The sequence below is a fragment of the Coregonus clupeaformis genome, chromosome 15 (genome assembly GCF_020615455.1).
Source record: "Coregonus clupeaformis isolate EN_2021a chromosome 15, ASM2061545v1, whole genome shotgun sequence".
NCBI lineage: Eukaryota > Metazoa > Chordata > Actinopteri > Salmoniformes > Salmonidae > Coregonus > Coregonus clupeaformis.
This window is the reverse complement of record NC_059206.1, coordinates 3,075,505-3,090,958: the sequence shown is the minus strand read 5'-3', so window position 1 is coordinate 3,090,958 and position 15,454 is coordinate 3,075,505. Positions and strand designations below refer to the sequence as shown.

Sequence of the window (15,454 nt, the reverse complement as noted above, 5' to 3'; positions counted from 1 at the left end):
CAAAGACATGATCAGTCTATAATTTTAATGGTAGGTTTATTTGAACAGTGAAAGACAGAATAACAACAAAAAAATCCAGAAAAACGCATGTCAAAAATGTTATAAATTGATTTGCATTTTAATGAGGGAAATAAGTATTTGACCCCTCTGCAAAACATGACTTAGTACTTGGTGGCAAAACCCTTGTTGGCTATCACAGAGGTCAGTCGTTCCTTGTAGTTGGCCACCAGGTTTGCACACATCTCAGGAGGGATTTGTCCCACTCCTCTTTGCAGATCTTCTCCAAGTCATTAAGGTTTCAAGGCTGACGTTTGGCAACTTGAACCTTCAGCTCCCTCCACATATTTTCTATGGTATTAAGGTATGGAGACTGGCTAGGCCAATCCAGGACCTTAATGTGCTTCTTCTTGAGCCACTCCTTTGTTGCCTTGGCCGTGTGTTTTGGGTCATTGTCATGCTGGAATACCCATCCACAATCCATTTTCAATGCCCTGGCTGAGGGAAGGAGGTTCTCACCCAAGATTTGATGGTACATGGCCCCGTCCATCGTCCCTTTGATGCGGTGAAGTTGTCCTGCACCCCTGTAATTCGCTCCCTGATGTTTTCTGACAACGTAAATGTGTATGGAACAGCATTCAAAGGCGCATTTAAAAACAGAGAGGCATGTGACATTATAGTAGTTTAAAGTACTGACCATTTTCAGGGGTATACAACACGCACACCACAGGAGGCTACTGAGGGCAGGACGGCTCATAATAATGTCTGGAATGGAGCTAATGGAATGTAAATGTACATGGAAACTTTGTTTTTGATGTATTTGATCCCATTCCAGTAATTCCATTACCAAAAGCCTGTCCTCCCCAATTAAAGGTGCCACCAACCTCCTGTGACACACACACACACACACAGGAGTAGCAGTTGGGTCCGTGTGAAACACAAATCTGCTGAGCAGGCAGTGAAGTCGTCTTGATGTCATCACTCTCTCCATTTCCATGACCCTTCAGTCTCTACTTTCTGTTGTCCATCAGTCACAATGTTGCAACTTCCTCTTTCAGACAAGTGGGTGCGCAATCTCCACTAAATAATTATCATGGTTTTAATGTTGATTCCCATGACTGTTGTAAGAGTAGATCATCTGGGGACTCATTTATAAAACATTTGTTCACACAGATTTGATCACAAATTGCACGTTCCAACGAAATCCAAGCTTTTAAAATCTTGAACTTACACTGTCAAAAAAGTGGACCAAAACTGAGTCAGAAAAGTGGACCAAAACTGAGGCTTAAATGCAAAAACAGAACTGGTTTATTGGGTCATCATGATGCCCAGGAAGTGCAGAAAACATTCTAAAACAGGGGAGGAGTGCTCATAATAATGGCTGAAACTGTAAAAATTGAATGGCATCAAACCATGTGATTGATGTATTTGATACCATTCTACTTATTCCGCTCCAGCCATTACCACAAGCCCATCCTCCCAAATTAAGGTGCCACCAACCTCCTGTGGTATTAAAATAATAAAAAGTTTAGTATTTGGTCCCATATTCATAGCATGCAATGACGACATTAAGCTTGTGACTCAACACATTTGTTGGATGCATTTGCTGTTTGTTTTGGTTGTGTTTCAGAATTTTTTTGCCCAATAGAAATTAAATGGTAAATAATGTATTGTGTCATTTTGGAGTCACTTGTATTGTAAATAAGAATATAATATGTTTCTAAACACTTCTACATGAATGTGGATGCTATTATGATTATGGATAATCCTGAATGAATCGTGAATAATGATGAGTGAGAAAGTTAGATGCACAAATATCATAACCCCAAGACATGCTAACCTCTCCTCATTACAATAACAGGGGAGGGTAGCATTGTTGGGGGGTGGTATTGGTGTGTCTAACTTTCTCACTCATTATTATTCATTAATTCATTCATGATTATCTGTAATGATAGCATCCACATTCATGTAGAAGTGGTTAGAAACATATTATATTCTTATTTACAATAAAAGTGACTCGAAGATTAAACAATACATTATTTACCATTCATTTCTATTATGGAAGAAGACCAGTTCACATGGCAGAAAGGAGCCATTTCATTGGATGTAGTCTGCAACTAAACCAAAGGCTTTCTTTCTGGCATAGTATTTGGCGGGAGCAGTGTGAACAGACCCTAAAACCACTTCATCTTGAAATGAGGGAGTAAAGCTGCTTTGTAACAAATCAGGATAAACAAACAAAAAAAGACAAATGTATACAAGGACTGGGTTTATTTACTAAGAAACAGCAGATATTGAAATAGTTCAATGCAATGTAATGCAATGTTCTCTGCACACACACATCTCCCAGCATTCCAGAGAAGAATTGGGAAAAAAAAATCTATACAAAAAAGAAAAAAAAAACCTGGAGAGAAAGTAGCGCTGGTCCGGTTCTTATCATGGTAACAGTATTCTAAATTTGTACCTGAAAACTACAAGCTTAAATCTGCATCCTTGATTCATATTATCTCTAGATAAGCATATATTATATTAATATACAGTTCTCTACCCCGATCAAAAAACCCGACATTTCTCCCGATCAATATAAGTAGCATAAGTAATGACCTTTTTTACAATATACATTGTCTTTAATTACAATATAAACTGACTTGACACAACATAACCAACAGTACAATATTGTTAAAACAAATGGAAAATATTTACTTTGAATCACATAGTTAATCCCTTGTCTTAGCATATGTCATTAATTAGCGTATGTCCGTAATTAGATCAACTAAACAAAAACACTTTAGAGGGGTGGAGAACGACTGAGGCAACCAAGATGGCCGCCAAAATAGCCGACCCCTATCATGGTCGCTAGGAAACATGGGTCGTGTTCATTAGGCACCAAATGGAAAAACACGTACTGAAACAGGGAGGGACTACCTAGACTTGTCCAATAAGAATTGTTTGTTTTTGTTTTCCGTTGCAAAACATTTTGCTATGGTGTGCACTAATGAATATGACCCTGGTGGAGTCTCTGGTCCACGCCAAAGACTCCTAGCCCCAATCCCCACTCCAAAGACTCCTAACCCCACTCACTCCAAACCCCTGTTTGCAGATCTGAAGGAATGAGATAGGTGTACACAGCATGGCAGAAGGTCCCCTAGGCCTGACATAAAGTCTAGGTGGTGCCATCACCTTTTCTTCAGATCTGTTTACACTAAGGGATAGGGCCTAGGAGCAAAGGGTAGATGACTAGGAGCCAGGGAAAGGTGTTAGGGGAAGGACCAAGGGGTTGATTATGGACCAGGCCTTTATCTAGGGGTTTCCTGTCTCCACAGGACAGTGGGTAACATATGTATTCCCTGCACACATGGGTAGTTACACTGCAACACATGGGTAGTTACACTGCAACATGGGAAATGGAGTTTCCTGAAAGAGTCTGTAAGACTGAATACTGACTGACAGGCGCCAAGAGTCACACACACGGCCAGCCACACAGGAGCGCGCACACACACAAACACGTGATGTGGAATGTTAAATGGTACTCAACCTACTCGGCTATCAAGGATGAGAAAATCAACAAGGTGCTTTAGATGTGACACACGCAGTCTACTCTGTATGGTGTCTACGTGGACTTGTGTCTGTATATTGTCTATTCTGTATGGTGTCTATCTGGACTTCTGTCTGTATATTGTCTATTTCTAGCAGCACCTTCTCACCAAAGCAAATTCTGGGTATGTGTAAATGTACTTGGTGAATAAAGGGATTCTGATACTCTTTGGCAACTTGGCCAAACAAAAGGAATGCATGAAAGCAGACTGGGTCAGGGTTGGCACGCCGCGAGAGAAGTCAAATGGGAGAGGAGACACACAGACACTCACCTCTCTCTCTCATCACAACTCAGACCTACAGCTAAATGTCTGACTGTGCAAAGGAACGGACACAAGCGTTGCATAAGCTCTCTTAAAGGGATAGTGCGAACATTTTCAAATACATATTTATCTCTTTACTGTTGGGTGATCTAGCCCTTTAAGTTCCAATCTTCCCATAGGTCTCCTTATATACTGTATACAGGCCCTCCATTAGGCCTAGAAAAACAACACGAAAACTACAAATATTTGGCTCTACATACAAATATGTATGTAACTGCTATGTGGGAGTGTATAAAATAAAATTTGGACGTATAATCAAACAACTAAAGCAAATCACCAAGAGCGGTGTACACATTTCTGTGCAAATTGGCTTTTTTTGACCACCCTCTGTCTAATGCTTGGATGGACGGATTTTGACAACACACGCACACACACAGGGTTGAAGTGATTTGCTTTGGCACACAGATAGGCTAATAATGAAGGAACAGGCAATGTAACGTTTAGACAAAGGAGGCTGAATTACAACAGGGAGGAGAGGCACACACACCGTGTACACACACACCGCGTAGACACACACACAATTGGCATTGATGCGAAACGTATAATGAATGAGGAATACAGCTGAGGATAGTGCAGTAGCCACACACATGTGCGCACACACACGCTCATTCCAGCCACGTCCAATCACTGCATAAGGGATTCACTGATAAAAATATATCTAAAGAAAACAAAAAAAGCCTCCTGGTTGGTTGTCTGAGTAACACACATAGTTCTGACAGAGAGAACTTCATTACCCATGAGCCTCCTCTTCCGTTGAACTTTCCTGGGATTTGCTGCCACCTGTGGAACCCAGCCAATAAGAGAGAGGGGGAGGCCGTGAGTGGGGAGATGACATCACACATTGCACAATGACATAATGCCATCCGTTATGACTTCCACAATGGCACTGATGAGGTTACAATGCAGCCCACTATGACATCACAATGCCACCCTGTGACATCACAATATGCTCTTTGTGTAGCCTGGTGTACATGTGACTGTTTCAATGCAATGGACACATTTTGGTACTTGTTTCTTTTTGTCAACAGACATGCAGTCTTTACCTCCTGTACACACAGGAGGGGATGAAGGAGAAGGGTGGGAGAATAGCAGCATACGTACCCAGTAGAGAGGGATGGGATAGGGCAGCCACAAAAGGACAGAAAGATGCGACGAGAGATAGAACGAGGAAACGGACATAAGCTTTTCAAGCGCGCACACACACACACACACACCTCTCTTTCCATTCCGCACCCACAAACACACCATCTCATTCACCCTGACCTGATTGCATCTCACTATCTGTAAGATACAAATAAAGGGTACTAAATAAAGGGCACTAAAATAAATAACACTAAGTATTTAGAGAAGAAACAGTCTAAAAGAACCCCCTCTAATTGGGTACGTTCCACACACAAAGCCTTATCCCAGTGTCTGTGAAGGATCTGGTCAAGAGACAAAACTTTCTAAAGGCCGTATTCAGACTTGAAATCTGCATGCTTAACTTTCACATAAACTATTCAGTGATGTCAATAGGAGACTTCAGCAACCATTCAAGCGCATATCTCAAGTCTGAATAAAGCCCTAAATGACCCTCAGGCGCTTTGTGACTGACTGAAAAGAAAATGAAAAATACTATTTTATTTTCTCCCAATGCCTTGGTGTCCTTTCAGTGTGTGTGTGTGTGTGTGTTGTAGTTGTCATGTCACTGAGGACACTGCATTTCCTTTACCTCATGCACACAGAAAACACTAACAGTAGTTCTCAATGGTGTCAAAGAAGGAAAAGTTTACAGGGAACTCTGGAGTGGCCAGAGGAGAGGAGGAGACAGGGGAGAGGAGAGGAGGAGACAGGGGAGGGGAGAGGAGGAGACAGGGGAGGGGAGAGGAGGAGAGAGGAGGAGACAAGGGAGAGGAGGGGGAGACAGGGGAGAGCAGGAGGAGACAGGGGAGAGCAGGAGGAGACAGAGAGGAGGAGCCAGAGGAGAGAAAGAAGAGAAAGAGAGAAGTCTTAGTTCACCCAAAGGGAGTACAGGTTATACATGATGGAGAGAAGTCACAACAGGAACAACCATTATTATTATTATTATTATTATTATTACTACTACTACTATTATTATACTTCCATCTTCAGTTTCTCTTCATTCTAGCCCATGGTGTTAGTATAAGGGTGTGTGTACAGTATGCACCTATGTATCTGTGTGTTACTCCTACCTTGCGTGGCGGTGTTCCTCTCATTGAGAAGCTTGGTCTGACTGTTAGGCAGGATCTTGATCTCAGGAGATTCTGGGTTCTGGCCAACACGCGACGCCATCAGAGCATTCAGGTACTGCATGCGAGTCACCTGGCAGAGGAAGAGTACTGTTAGTCTGACACACACAGAGAAAGACAAACACACACACACACACACTGACCCGTATGAGCTGCAGGTCAGTGAGGGCGTGGACGGTGTAGTCAGGACAGTAGCTGGATGGGCTGGTGGCATCTCCCATCTCAAATGGATCCCTGGGAGGACGACGCTGGGTCGAAACTGGAGACTGGTGCACTGGACACACACACACACACAGGTGAATCAAACACGCACACACACAAATGCTGCCGGCAGCAAATTTTTGTGCCACCCCCAGTAAATTTCTACCACGATGGTGTTGCACTGAAGTTCACAGGAAACTCAAGAGACAGAACTCTGGTGTCAGCTCATTTTGTGCACCCCTGTCAAACTGTGCTGCCTTCAAATACAGCATCAAATAATTATGACACTAACTTTGCATTATGTAATCAAATAATTATGACGCTAACTTTGCATTATGTAATCCAATAATTACAACAGAGTAAATGTAAATGAGTCTGGAACTCATCCTAGAACGGGGTAGGCAGCTAGATTCAGCCACGGAGAGGATGGTCGGGGGGCCAGAACATAATTATAATAATTTGTACACTGCAAATTGACCACAACTAGGCCCAAACATTGAGACACAATCACATACACTACATGACCAAAGGTATGTGGACACCTGCTCGTCGAACATCTCATTCCAAAATCATGGGCATTAATATGGAGTTGGTCCCCCCCTTTGCTGCTATAACTGCCTCCACTCTTCTGGGAAGGCTTTCCACTAGATGTTGGAACATTGCTGTGGGAACTTGCTTCCACTCAGCCACAAGAGCATTAGTGAGGTCGGGCACGGATGTTGGGCGATTAGGCCTGGCTCTAGTCGGAGTTCCAATTCATCCCAAAGGTGTTCGATGGGGTTGAGGTCAGGGCTCTGTGCAGGTCAGTCAAGTTCTTTCACACCGATCTCGACAAACCATTTCTGTATGGACCTCGCTTTGTGCACAGGGGCATTGTCATGCTGAAACAGGAAAGGGCCTTCCCCAAACTGTTGCCACAAAGTTGGAAGCACAGAATCGTCTAGAATGTCATTGTATGCTGTAGTGTTAAGATTTCCCTTCACTGGAACTAAGGGTCCTAGCCCGAACCATGAAAAACAGCCCCAGACCATTATTCCTCCTCCAACAAACTTTACAGTTGGCACTATGCATTGAAGCAGGTAGTGTTCTCCTGGCATCCGCCAAACCCAGATTCGTCTGTCGGACTGCCAGATGGTGAAGCGTGATTAATCACTCCAGAAAACGCGTTTCCACAGCTCCAGAGTCCAATGGCGGCAAGCTTTACACCACTCCAGCCGACGCTTGGCATTGCGCATGGTGACCTTAGGCTTGTGTGCAGCTGCTCAGCCATGGAAACCCATTTCATGAAGCTCCCGACTAACAGTTATTGTGCCGATGTTGCTTCCAGAGGCAGTTTGGAACTCAGTAGTGAGTGTTGCAACCAAGGAAAGACGTTATTTACGCGCTACAGCACCCGGCGGTCCCATTCTGTGAGCTTGTGTGGCCTACCACTTCACGGCTGAGCCGTTGTTGCTCCTAGACGTTTCCACTTCACAATAACAGCACTTACAGTTGACCGGGGCAGCTCTAGCAGGACAAACTGACTTGACGGAAAGATGGCATCCTATGACGGTGCCACTTTGAAAGTCACTGAGCTCTTTAGTAAGGCCATTCTACTGCCAATGTTTGTCTATGGAGATTGCATGGCTGTGTGCTCGATTTTATACACCTGTCAGCAACGGGTGTGGCTGAAATAGCAGAATCCACTAATTTGAAGGTGTCCACATACTTTTGGATATATAGTATCTTGTTTTATTCGTGGGAATACTGGGAACAGATTTCCTAAATCAAAAACGTTGTAAAAACATACAACTTATAATTGTTTCTTGTTGTGAAACGTTTTATAACATTTTCCGTTGAGAGCCCTAATGAGCACGACCCAGGTAATGGTACTAGTGAGGTATATACGTATGTGCGTGCTGCAGTTCTGTGTCTTACCTGAGGTTGGCGCTGTGAGTGCAGACACACCGTAGTATGTGAACGCTCCGTTCTCAAACTTCAAGCCCTCTTTACCGATCTCAACCTCCACACGCCCCTACAGGGACATAGTCAGGTACCATAAAACATGCGCATGTGCCAACACACACACTGACCTGAAGGAGCAGTATGAAGTAGTCTACGGGGTGGTTGTGTGTGAAGAGGTAGTGGTCACCCACACACACACAAAATACACACACACTGACCTGAAGGAGCAGTATGAAGTAGTCTACGGGGTGGTTGTGTGTGAAGAGGTAGTGGTCACCCACACACACACAAAATACACACACACTGACCTGAAGGAGCAGTATGAAGTAGTCTACAGGGTGGTTGTGTGTGAAGAGGTAGTGGTCACCCACACACACACAAAATACACACACACTGACCTGAAGGAGCAGTATGAAGTAGTCTACGGGGTGGTTGCGTGTGAAGAGGTAATGGTCGGGGCTCAGGCGGTTGGAGGGGTCAAAGTGGACTTCCTGGTTGACACTGGGGTGGCGCAGCAGGTGGAATAACACCTTCTCTGACACACGGGCTGGACTGAAGTGCTCTACCTCTATAAGGGGACATGGACACACACACACACACAGCACCTTCTCATGACCTTTCCAGAACACAAACTGATTGCATTGCTTTGCTCAAGCGTGCTGCCTAATACACAGGTCTGTGGAGCTTTAGTTATCCAATACATTTGTGTAGGGCTGGGGCAAAAGCCTGCAACTATCCAGGAGCAGGGTTGGCGAGCCCTGGCCTATGGTTTCATCACTGATCAAAAGCATACTAGTTTGTCTAACAAACCTTCCATCTTGTCTTTTCTATTGTAATTAGCTACACTATTCTATTGTAGTCTACATTCTGTTCTATTTTCATTCCAAACCTTAGTGGCTAAAGGTGAATCTATGTCAAGCAGCTGAAGAGGACAGAGAAAGGTCAAATAACATCCACCCACATCCAAAGTGTAGTCCTATAATGCAGACAGAATAACTATCCAGGTTGAATATCCATTCCTGCATATTTTCCACCGTGAAGACTTATCGTGTGTATCCATTAACTTCTGTTACAGTGATGTAATATTACCAGTGGTGTTAAACTGTTACTGTCCTGGTAAACCACTGACTCATGACATAAGTGTGTGTGTGTGTCTCCGTGTGTTACGCGCATGCGCACACACACACACACACACCCACCCACCCACCTCTGGACAGGAAGCGGTGTGTGGCCAGCAGTAGCTGAGGTGAAGTGCGGATCTTGGGTTCTCCCTCTGGGAGTTTGAACAGAGAGAACTCTTCGTGGACGCTGCGAGGCTCCAGAGGGATCTCCAGAGGGGCCAGCGGACGCTTCACCTTCATGTCCACTACAGAGAGAGGGGGTAGGGGTTAGTGGACAGGGAGAGCGGTTAGGAGTGAGGGGAGAGGGATTAGGTGACAGGGAGAGGGGTTAGGTGACACACACACACTCGCTCTCTCTCTCTCTCCCACACAGACACACACACACACAGCGCACACACTTGCAAGCCCATACGGACACACACAATCTCGGTCTCTCGTGCTCTCTCTCTTACTGTAGCCGTCTGACTCATCCAGGATCTCTGATTTGATGATCTCCTCGATGACGTCCTCCAAGGTGACCAATCCCAGCACCTCGTAGAAGGGATCGCCCTCCCCCTCGTTGTTCACCTTCTGAACGATGGCCAGGGCAGAGTTTCCTGGAGAGAGGGGGGTGAAAGGGGGTAAAGGTCAAAGTTGAGGAGAGCTGGGTACCTTAGTGGTCAAATCGCAAGCCAACCACAACTTTGGCTTTTCACATTAGTCCACAAGGTAGGTCTATGCAGGTGTGACGTTAAAGAAATTGACTTGATGTTGTGGCTATCTTTCAAAAACTATCACCACACACACACGTATTAACACACGCACACCTTTCTTGAACTCTTCCAGCATAGCGTCCAGTTTGGTGTCGTTGAAGACAAAGTGCAGAGGGTGATTGTAGAACTTGGTGATGGTCGTCATGGGAGTACAGTCGTCAGGGTCGACCAGAGCCAGGTCCTTGACAAACAAGATCTCCACGATGTTAGACCTGAGTAAATTACATTAGATACCTGTTAGTGTGTGTGTGTATATGTTCCTATGTGTGTGTTTGAATGACCCACCTGTCTTTTCTGTAGACGGGATGTGTGTGTATGTTTCTTTAAGTGTATGTCCCTTTGTGTCTGTGTGTCAGTGTGTGTGTGTCCCTTTGTGTCTGTGTGTCAGTGTGTGTGTGTCCCTTTGTGTCTGTGTGTCAGTGTGTGTGTGTCCCTTTGTGTCTGTGTGTCAGTGTGTGTGTGTCCCTTTGGGTCTGTGTGTCAGTGTGTGTGTGTCCCTTTGTGTCTGTGTGTCTGTGTGTGTGTGTGTGTGTGTCCCTTTGTGTCTGTGTGTCAGTGTGTCAGTGTGTCAGTGTGTCAGTGTCCCTTTGTGTCTGTGTGTCAGTGTGTGTGTGTCCCTTTGTGTCTGTGTGTCAGTGTGTGTGTGTCCCTTTGTGTCTGTGTGTGTCCCTTTGTGTCTGTGTGTCAGTGTGTGTGTGTGTCCCTTTGTGTTTGTGTGTCAGTGTGTGTGTGTCCCTTTGTGTCTGTGTGTCAGTGTGTGTGTGTCCCTTTGTGTCTGTGTGTCAGTGTGCGTGTGTCCCTTTGTGTCTGTGTGTCAGTGTGCGTGTGTCCCTTTGTGTCTGTGTGTCAGTGTGCGTGTGTCCCTTTGTGTCTGTGTGTCAGTGTGCGTGTGTCCCTTTGTGTCTGTGTGTCAGTGTGCGTGTGTCCCTTTATGTGTGTGTGTCAGTGTGCGTGTGTCCCTTTGTGTCTGTGTGTCAGTGTGTGTGTGTCCCTTTGTGTCTGTGTGTCAGTGTGTGTGTGTCCCTTTGTGTCTGTGTGTCAGTGTGTGTGTGTCCCTTTGTGTCTGTGTGTGTCCCTTTGTGTCTGTGTGTCAGTGTGTGTGTGTGTCCCTTTGTGTTTGTGTGTCAGTGTGTGTGTGTCCCTTTGTGTCTGTGTGTCAGTGTGTGTGTGTCCCTTTGTGTCTGTGTGTCAGTGTGTGTGTGTCCCTTTGTGTCTGTGTGTCAGTGTGCGTGTGTCCCTTTGTGTCTGTGTGTCAGTGTGCGTGTGTCCCTTTGTGTCTGTGTGTCAGTGTGCGTGTGTCCCTTTGTGTCTGTGTGTCAGTGTGCGTGTGTCCCTTTGTGTGTGTGTGTCAGTGTGCGTGTGTCCCTTTGTGTCTGTGTGTCAGTGTGTGTGTGTCCCTTTGTGTCTGTGTGTCAGTGTGTGTGTGTCCCTTTGTGTCTGTGTGTCAGTGTGTGTGTGTCCCTTTGTGTCTGTGTGTCAGTGTGTGTGTCCCTTTATGTGTGTGTGTCAGTGTGTGCGTGTCCCTTTGTGTCTGTGTGTCAGTGTGTGCGTGTCCCTTTGTGTCTGTGTGTCAGTGTGCGTGTGTCCCTTTGTGTCTGTGTGTCAGTGTGCGTGTGTCCCTTTATGTGTGTGTGTCAGTGTGTGTGTGTCCCTTTGTGTCTGTGTGTCAGTGTGTGTGTCCCTTTGTGTCTGTGTGTCAGTGTGTGTGTGTCCCTTTATGTCTGTGAGTCAGTGTGTGTGTGTCCCTTTGTGTCTGTGTGTCTGTGTCCCTTTGTGTCTGTGTGTCAGTGTGTGTGTGTCCCTTTGTATCTGTGTGTCAGTGTGTGTGTGTCCCTTTATGTGTGTGTGTGTTGAGCCCATCCACCCACTTCTCCTCTTCATAGATGGGGACTCGTGTGTATCCACTCTGCATGATCTCTGACATGGTGGAGAAGTCCAGCACAGCGGTGGACGGCAGCATGAAACAGTCCTTCAGCGGAGTCAGGATGTCCTCCACTGTCTTCCTGCGCAGCGCACCACGGCTAAACTCTTCCTTCACAAACTCACTGCAAATCACAATGATGACAAACGATAACGATGGATTATAACATTTACTAGGTGTCAAAGAACTTTACAATCCCAAATCAACCCCTAGCTCCTAAACCCTAGACAGGGGGTAGTCAACTCCAGTCCTGCAAGCTTTTCAGCCCAGTACTCGCAAACCTGATCAGTTGTGTATATGTTGGGCTGGAACAAAAGCCTGCCCCTGTTGGTCACCATGGCTAGATGTAGATTTTGTTTACTGCAGTATGGGAATAATCATACACACAGTAGTCCTATAGATCAGTGACATAGCAGTGTATGGCAACCATGGACATTACACACGGTCATACAGATATGTGTGTGTTTGTGTGTGTCACGTACCTGTAGGGGTCGTTGACGTTGGTGCGGATCATCTCCATGGCCCTCTCCCTCACGCCGCAGGTGCTGATGTCACGTCTCAACACCAGGTCCAGCACCAGGCCCAGTGGGCACGACAGTGGGCACGTCAGCACCATACACACCTGGCAGAGGAAGATGGAACCTGTTCAATTCTACCTTCTTGTTAAGAAAAAAATGTATATGGGGCTGCTAGGAGCCACCGGTCTCACTAGATGCTAGAGGACAATGGGGTTGTGTTCATTAGGGCACGCAACAGAAAACGTTTTAAAATGGAAAACGAAAATGAGCATTTCTTATTGGACAAGTCCAGGTATTTCCTCCCTGTTTGAGTCGGTTTTCTCCCGGTTGGTGCCTAATGAACACGACGCTTGCCTTCTGTTAGGTTCCATACAGACCTGTGCCAGCCAGGTGAAGCCTGGGGCTAGCTGGAAGCCGTAGCCGGAACACACTATGTGGGGAACAAGCTCTGACACCAGGAAGATGAGGAACCCGCTGGTGAAGACGGCGGGCGCTATGGAACCCAGGACCCTGTAGAGCAGCACACCGAGAACCGAGTGGCCCAGAGCGCACAGGAACAGCAGAGAACACACCTAGAACCGAGAGTGGGGATGGTGTGAAGTTAGTGTGGATTTCAGAGTGATGTCCTTACATCTGAATATTAAGAGGGTAGGGCAGGGGTCTCTGGTCTTGGATGTGCAGGCTTATATTCCAACCTAGCACTAACACACAGGGTTGGGGAGTAACTGATTACAACAACAAAACTAACTGTAATCAGTTGCGTTACCCGCTAAAATATTGGAATCAGATGAGATACTTTTGAAAAACTGATTACTTCTTGGATTACTTTTAAATTCAGAAAGGATGTTTGTGAAAAAATACATCATGACACCTTAATGTTTTCTCAATGACATTCAATTGAAAGGTGCACGTTTAAGTTTGTGCCACCTGAGCAAGTTTAACCCCAAGTCAGAGACTACTATGATGACACACCAAATACGTTTGATGGATCCCTTTTGTCTTCTTCTAATGCCTCTTAAAGGAAATGTAATCCAAAGTGACTGAAAGTATTCAGATTACATTACTGAGTTGGGGTAATCCAAAAGTTACGTTACTGATTACAATTTTGGACAGGTAACTAGTAACGGATTACATTTAAAAAGTAACCTACCTAACCCTGATAACACACCTGTTTCAACTAATTAAGGTCCAGACACGAGCTGATTATTTGAAACAGGTGTGTTAGTGCTGGGATGGAACAAAAGCCTCTACACCCAATAGCATAGCTCTACAGGAGGGGTGTAAATTGGGGACCCATGCACCCTAATTATCTGAGGGGCCAAAATGTGAGAATTTAGCATTTTTCAAACATCTGAAACAGCTTTTTCCTGCAATCTAGAGCCATAATCATTATTCTTAATTCGATGTAAAAAAAAAAAATATTTTCCTGCATATCTAAGCATACCTCTCGAGTTGTCCTTTTTTTTAAAGAAACAAAATATGCTAAATATGCTCAAATCTGGGTAAAACTTTGAAAGGAATGAGAGTTTTATTCAGTACATTTAGTTATTGTTTGCTTTTCTAAAGTCTACCAACCTTGACAGCAGGCATGCCAGCTAAGGTAGACAAGCTAGCTACTCTAACTTGATTGATAGCATTAAATTGCTACTTGGTAGCTAGTTATGAGGTTGGGAGATTGGAAACCTATCTGGGCTAGCTAACGCCAACTAAATAAAAATGCTAAGTGGCTAGTAGTATTACAGAGAGAAAAAAACATGTATTATATATTTTTTATATAAACAGGAAAAATCTTAAGGGGCATGTGCCCATGTATCCCCTATGTGCATCACACCTCTGACCCCAGGTCTAATCATTGTGTGTGTGAGTTGTAGTAGTAGTAGGGACCCACCAGGCAGTTGCCTCGTCTCCGGATTGGCTCGAGGCGCTTGGCGGTCCGTTTGTCCTCCTCGGAGCCGCAGCTGTGGAAGACGTAGAGTTCCAGGGGGTCCAGCCACAACAGGCTGAGGTTGACGCTCCTCAGCACCCCGCACACCAGGATCAGCAACACGATGAGCACCGCCAGACCCCACGGAGGGATGTAGTCCGCCAGAAGACCTGTGTCGTTGTTGATCTGCAGCCTGTCCGGTCCCACCGACACCCAGCTTCCGCTCTTCAGCACGCACAGGTGGTGGTAGGTAGGTTTGGCATCATCCACTCCTCCCGTGGAGGATGCAGCGGGAGAGCTGCTGCTCTTGTCCCGCGTCTGTACCGTTATCAACCCACTGTACTCCTCGTCCGCTGTGAACTCCCCCGTGACCTGGAAGGCGGCGGAGTCACGGCGGGTCTCCTGCTCGCACGGGTCGGCTGTATCCTCCACCGCCCCGGTCTCCTCCTGTCTTGCCCCAGCGAACGCCACCCACGGCCAGGTCCCATTTAGATCCCAGCCGAACAGCCGAAGCTTGAAACTGGCCCCTTGCGGCGCAGAGATGATCCGCTCCTTCATATAAACCTGGCCTTCTGGGTCCTCCAGTCGCAGCCCCAGAACCCACGGGTCTTGCTGGGTGCAGGCGCCGTCCCTGGTCCTCCAGCAGAGCAACAATATCATCAACAAGAACCGTAGGTCTGCCAAGCTGGCCACCATATTGGAATTGGGCAGCTGGGCTTTGCGCGAATCATGTGACTGCCTGCCGGTGTCGCAGCTGCCCGCCCACCGAGGCTCTGCGAGCCACACAGCGCTCAGAAAGAAACTGGTTCCCTTTCGACGCCATTTTGGGGAGAAAGTGCATGAGCTTAGTGTCGTGCACTGCTCTCATTCGGAGCCGCAGTGGACGTAGTTTCCTCTTTAAAAAAAACAC

General features: G+C 45.9%; 1 protein-coding gene across 2 annotated transcripts; it reads right to left on the bottom strand.

Moving 5' to 3' along the window:
* Window positions 1-2,931: 2,931 nt before the first annotated feature.
* On the bottom strand, window positions 2,932-15,245 carry LOC121582131 (metal transporter CNNM3). Of its 2 annotated transcripts, XM_041897731.1 has the most exons (13): window positions 14,509-15,245; window positions 12,998-13,192; window positions 12,585-12,724; window positions 12,050-12,226; window positions 10,236-10,393; window positions 9,882-10,025; window positions 9,516-9,674; window positions 8,707-8,876; window positions 8,282-8,378; window positions 6,307-6,437; window positions 6,107-6,236; window positions 5,626-5,694; window positions 2,932-4,694 (listed from the first exon to the last, which is right to left on the bottom strand). In XM_041897731.1, exons 1-12 carry the CDS (start codon window positions 15,238-15,240, stop codon window positions 5,645-5,647), a joined length of 2,283 nt encoding a protein of 760 aa, XP_041753665.1. In that variant the 5' UTR covers window positions 15,241-15,245; the 3' UTR covers window positions 2,932-4,694; window positions 5,626-5,644. The 2 variants fall into 2 exon arrangements, with proteins under 2 accessions (XP_041753665.1, XP_041753664.1); XM_041897730.1 differs by lacking the exon at window positions 5,626-5,694.
* Window positions 15,246-15,454: the final 209 nt, after the last annotated feature.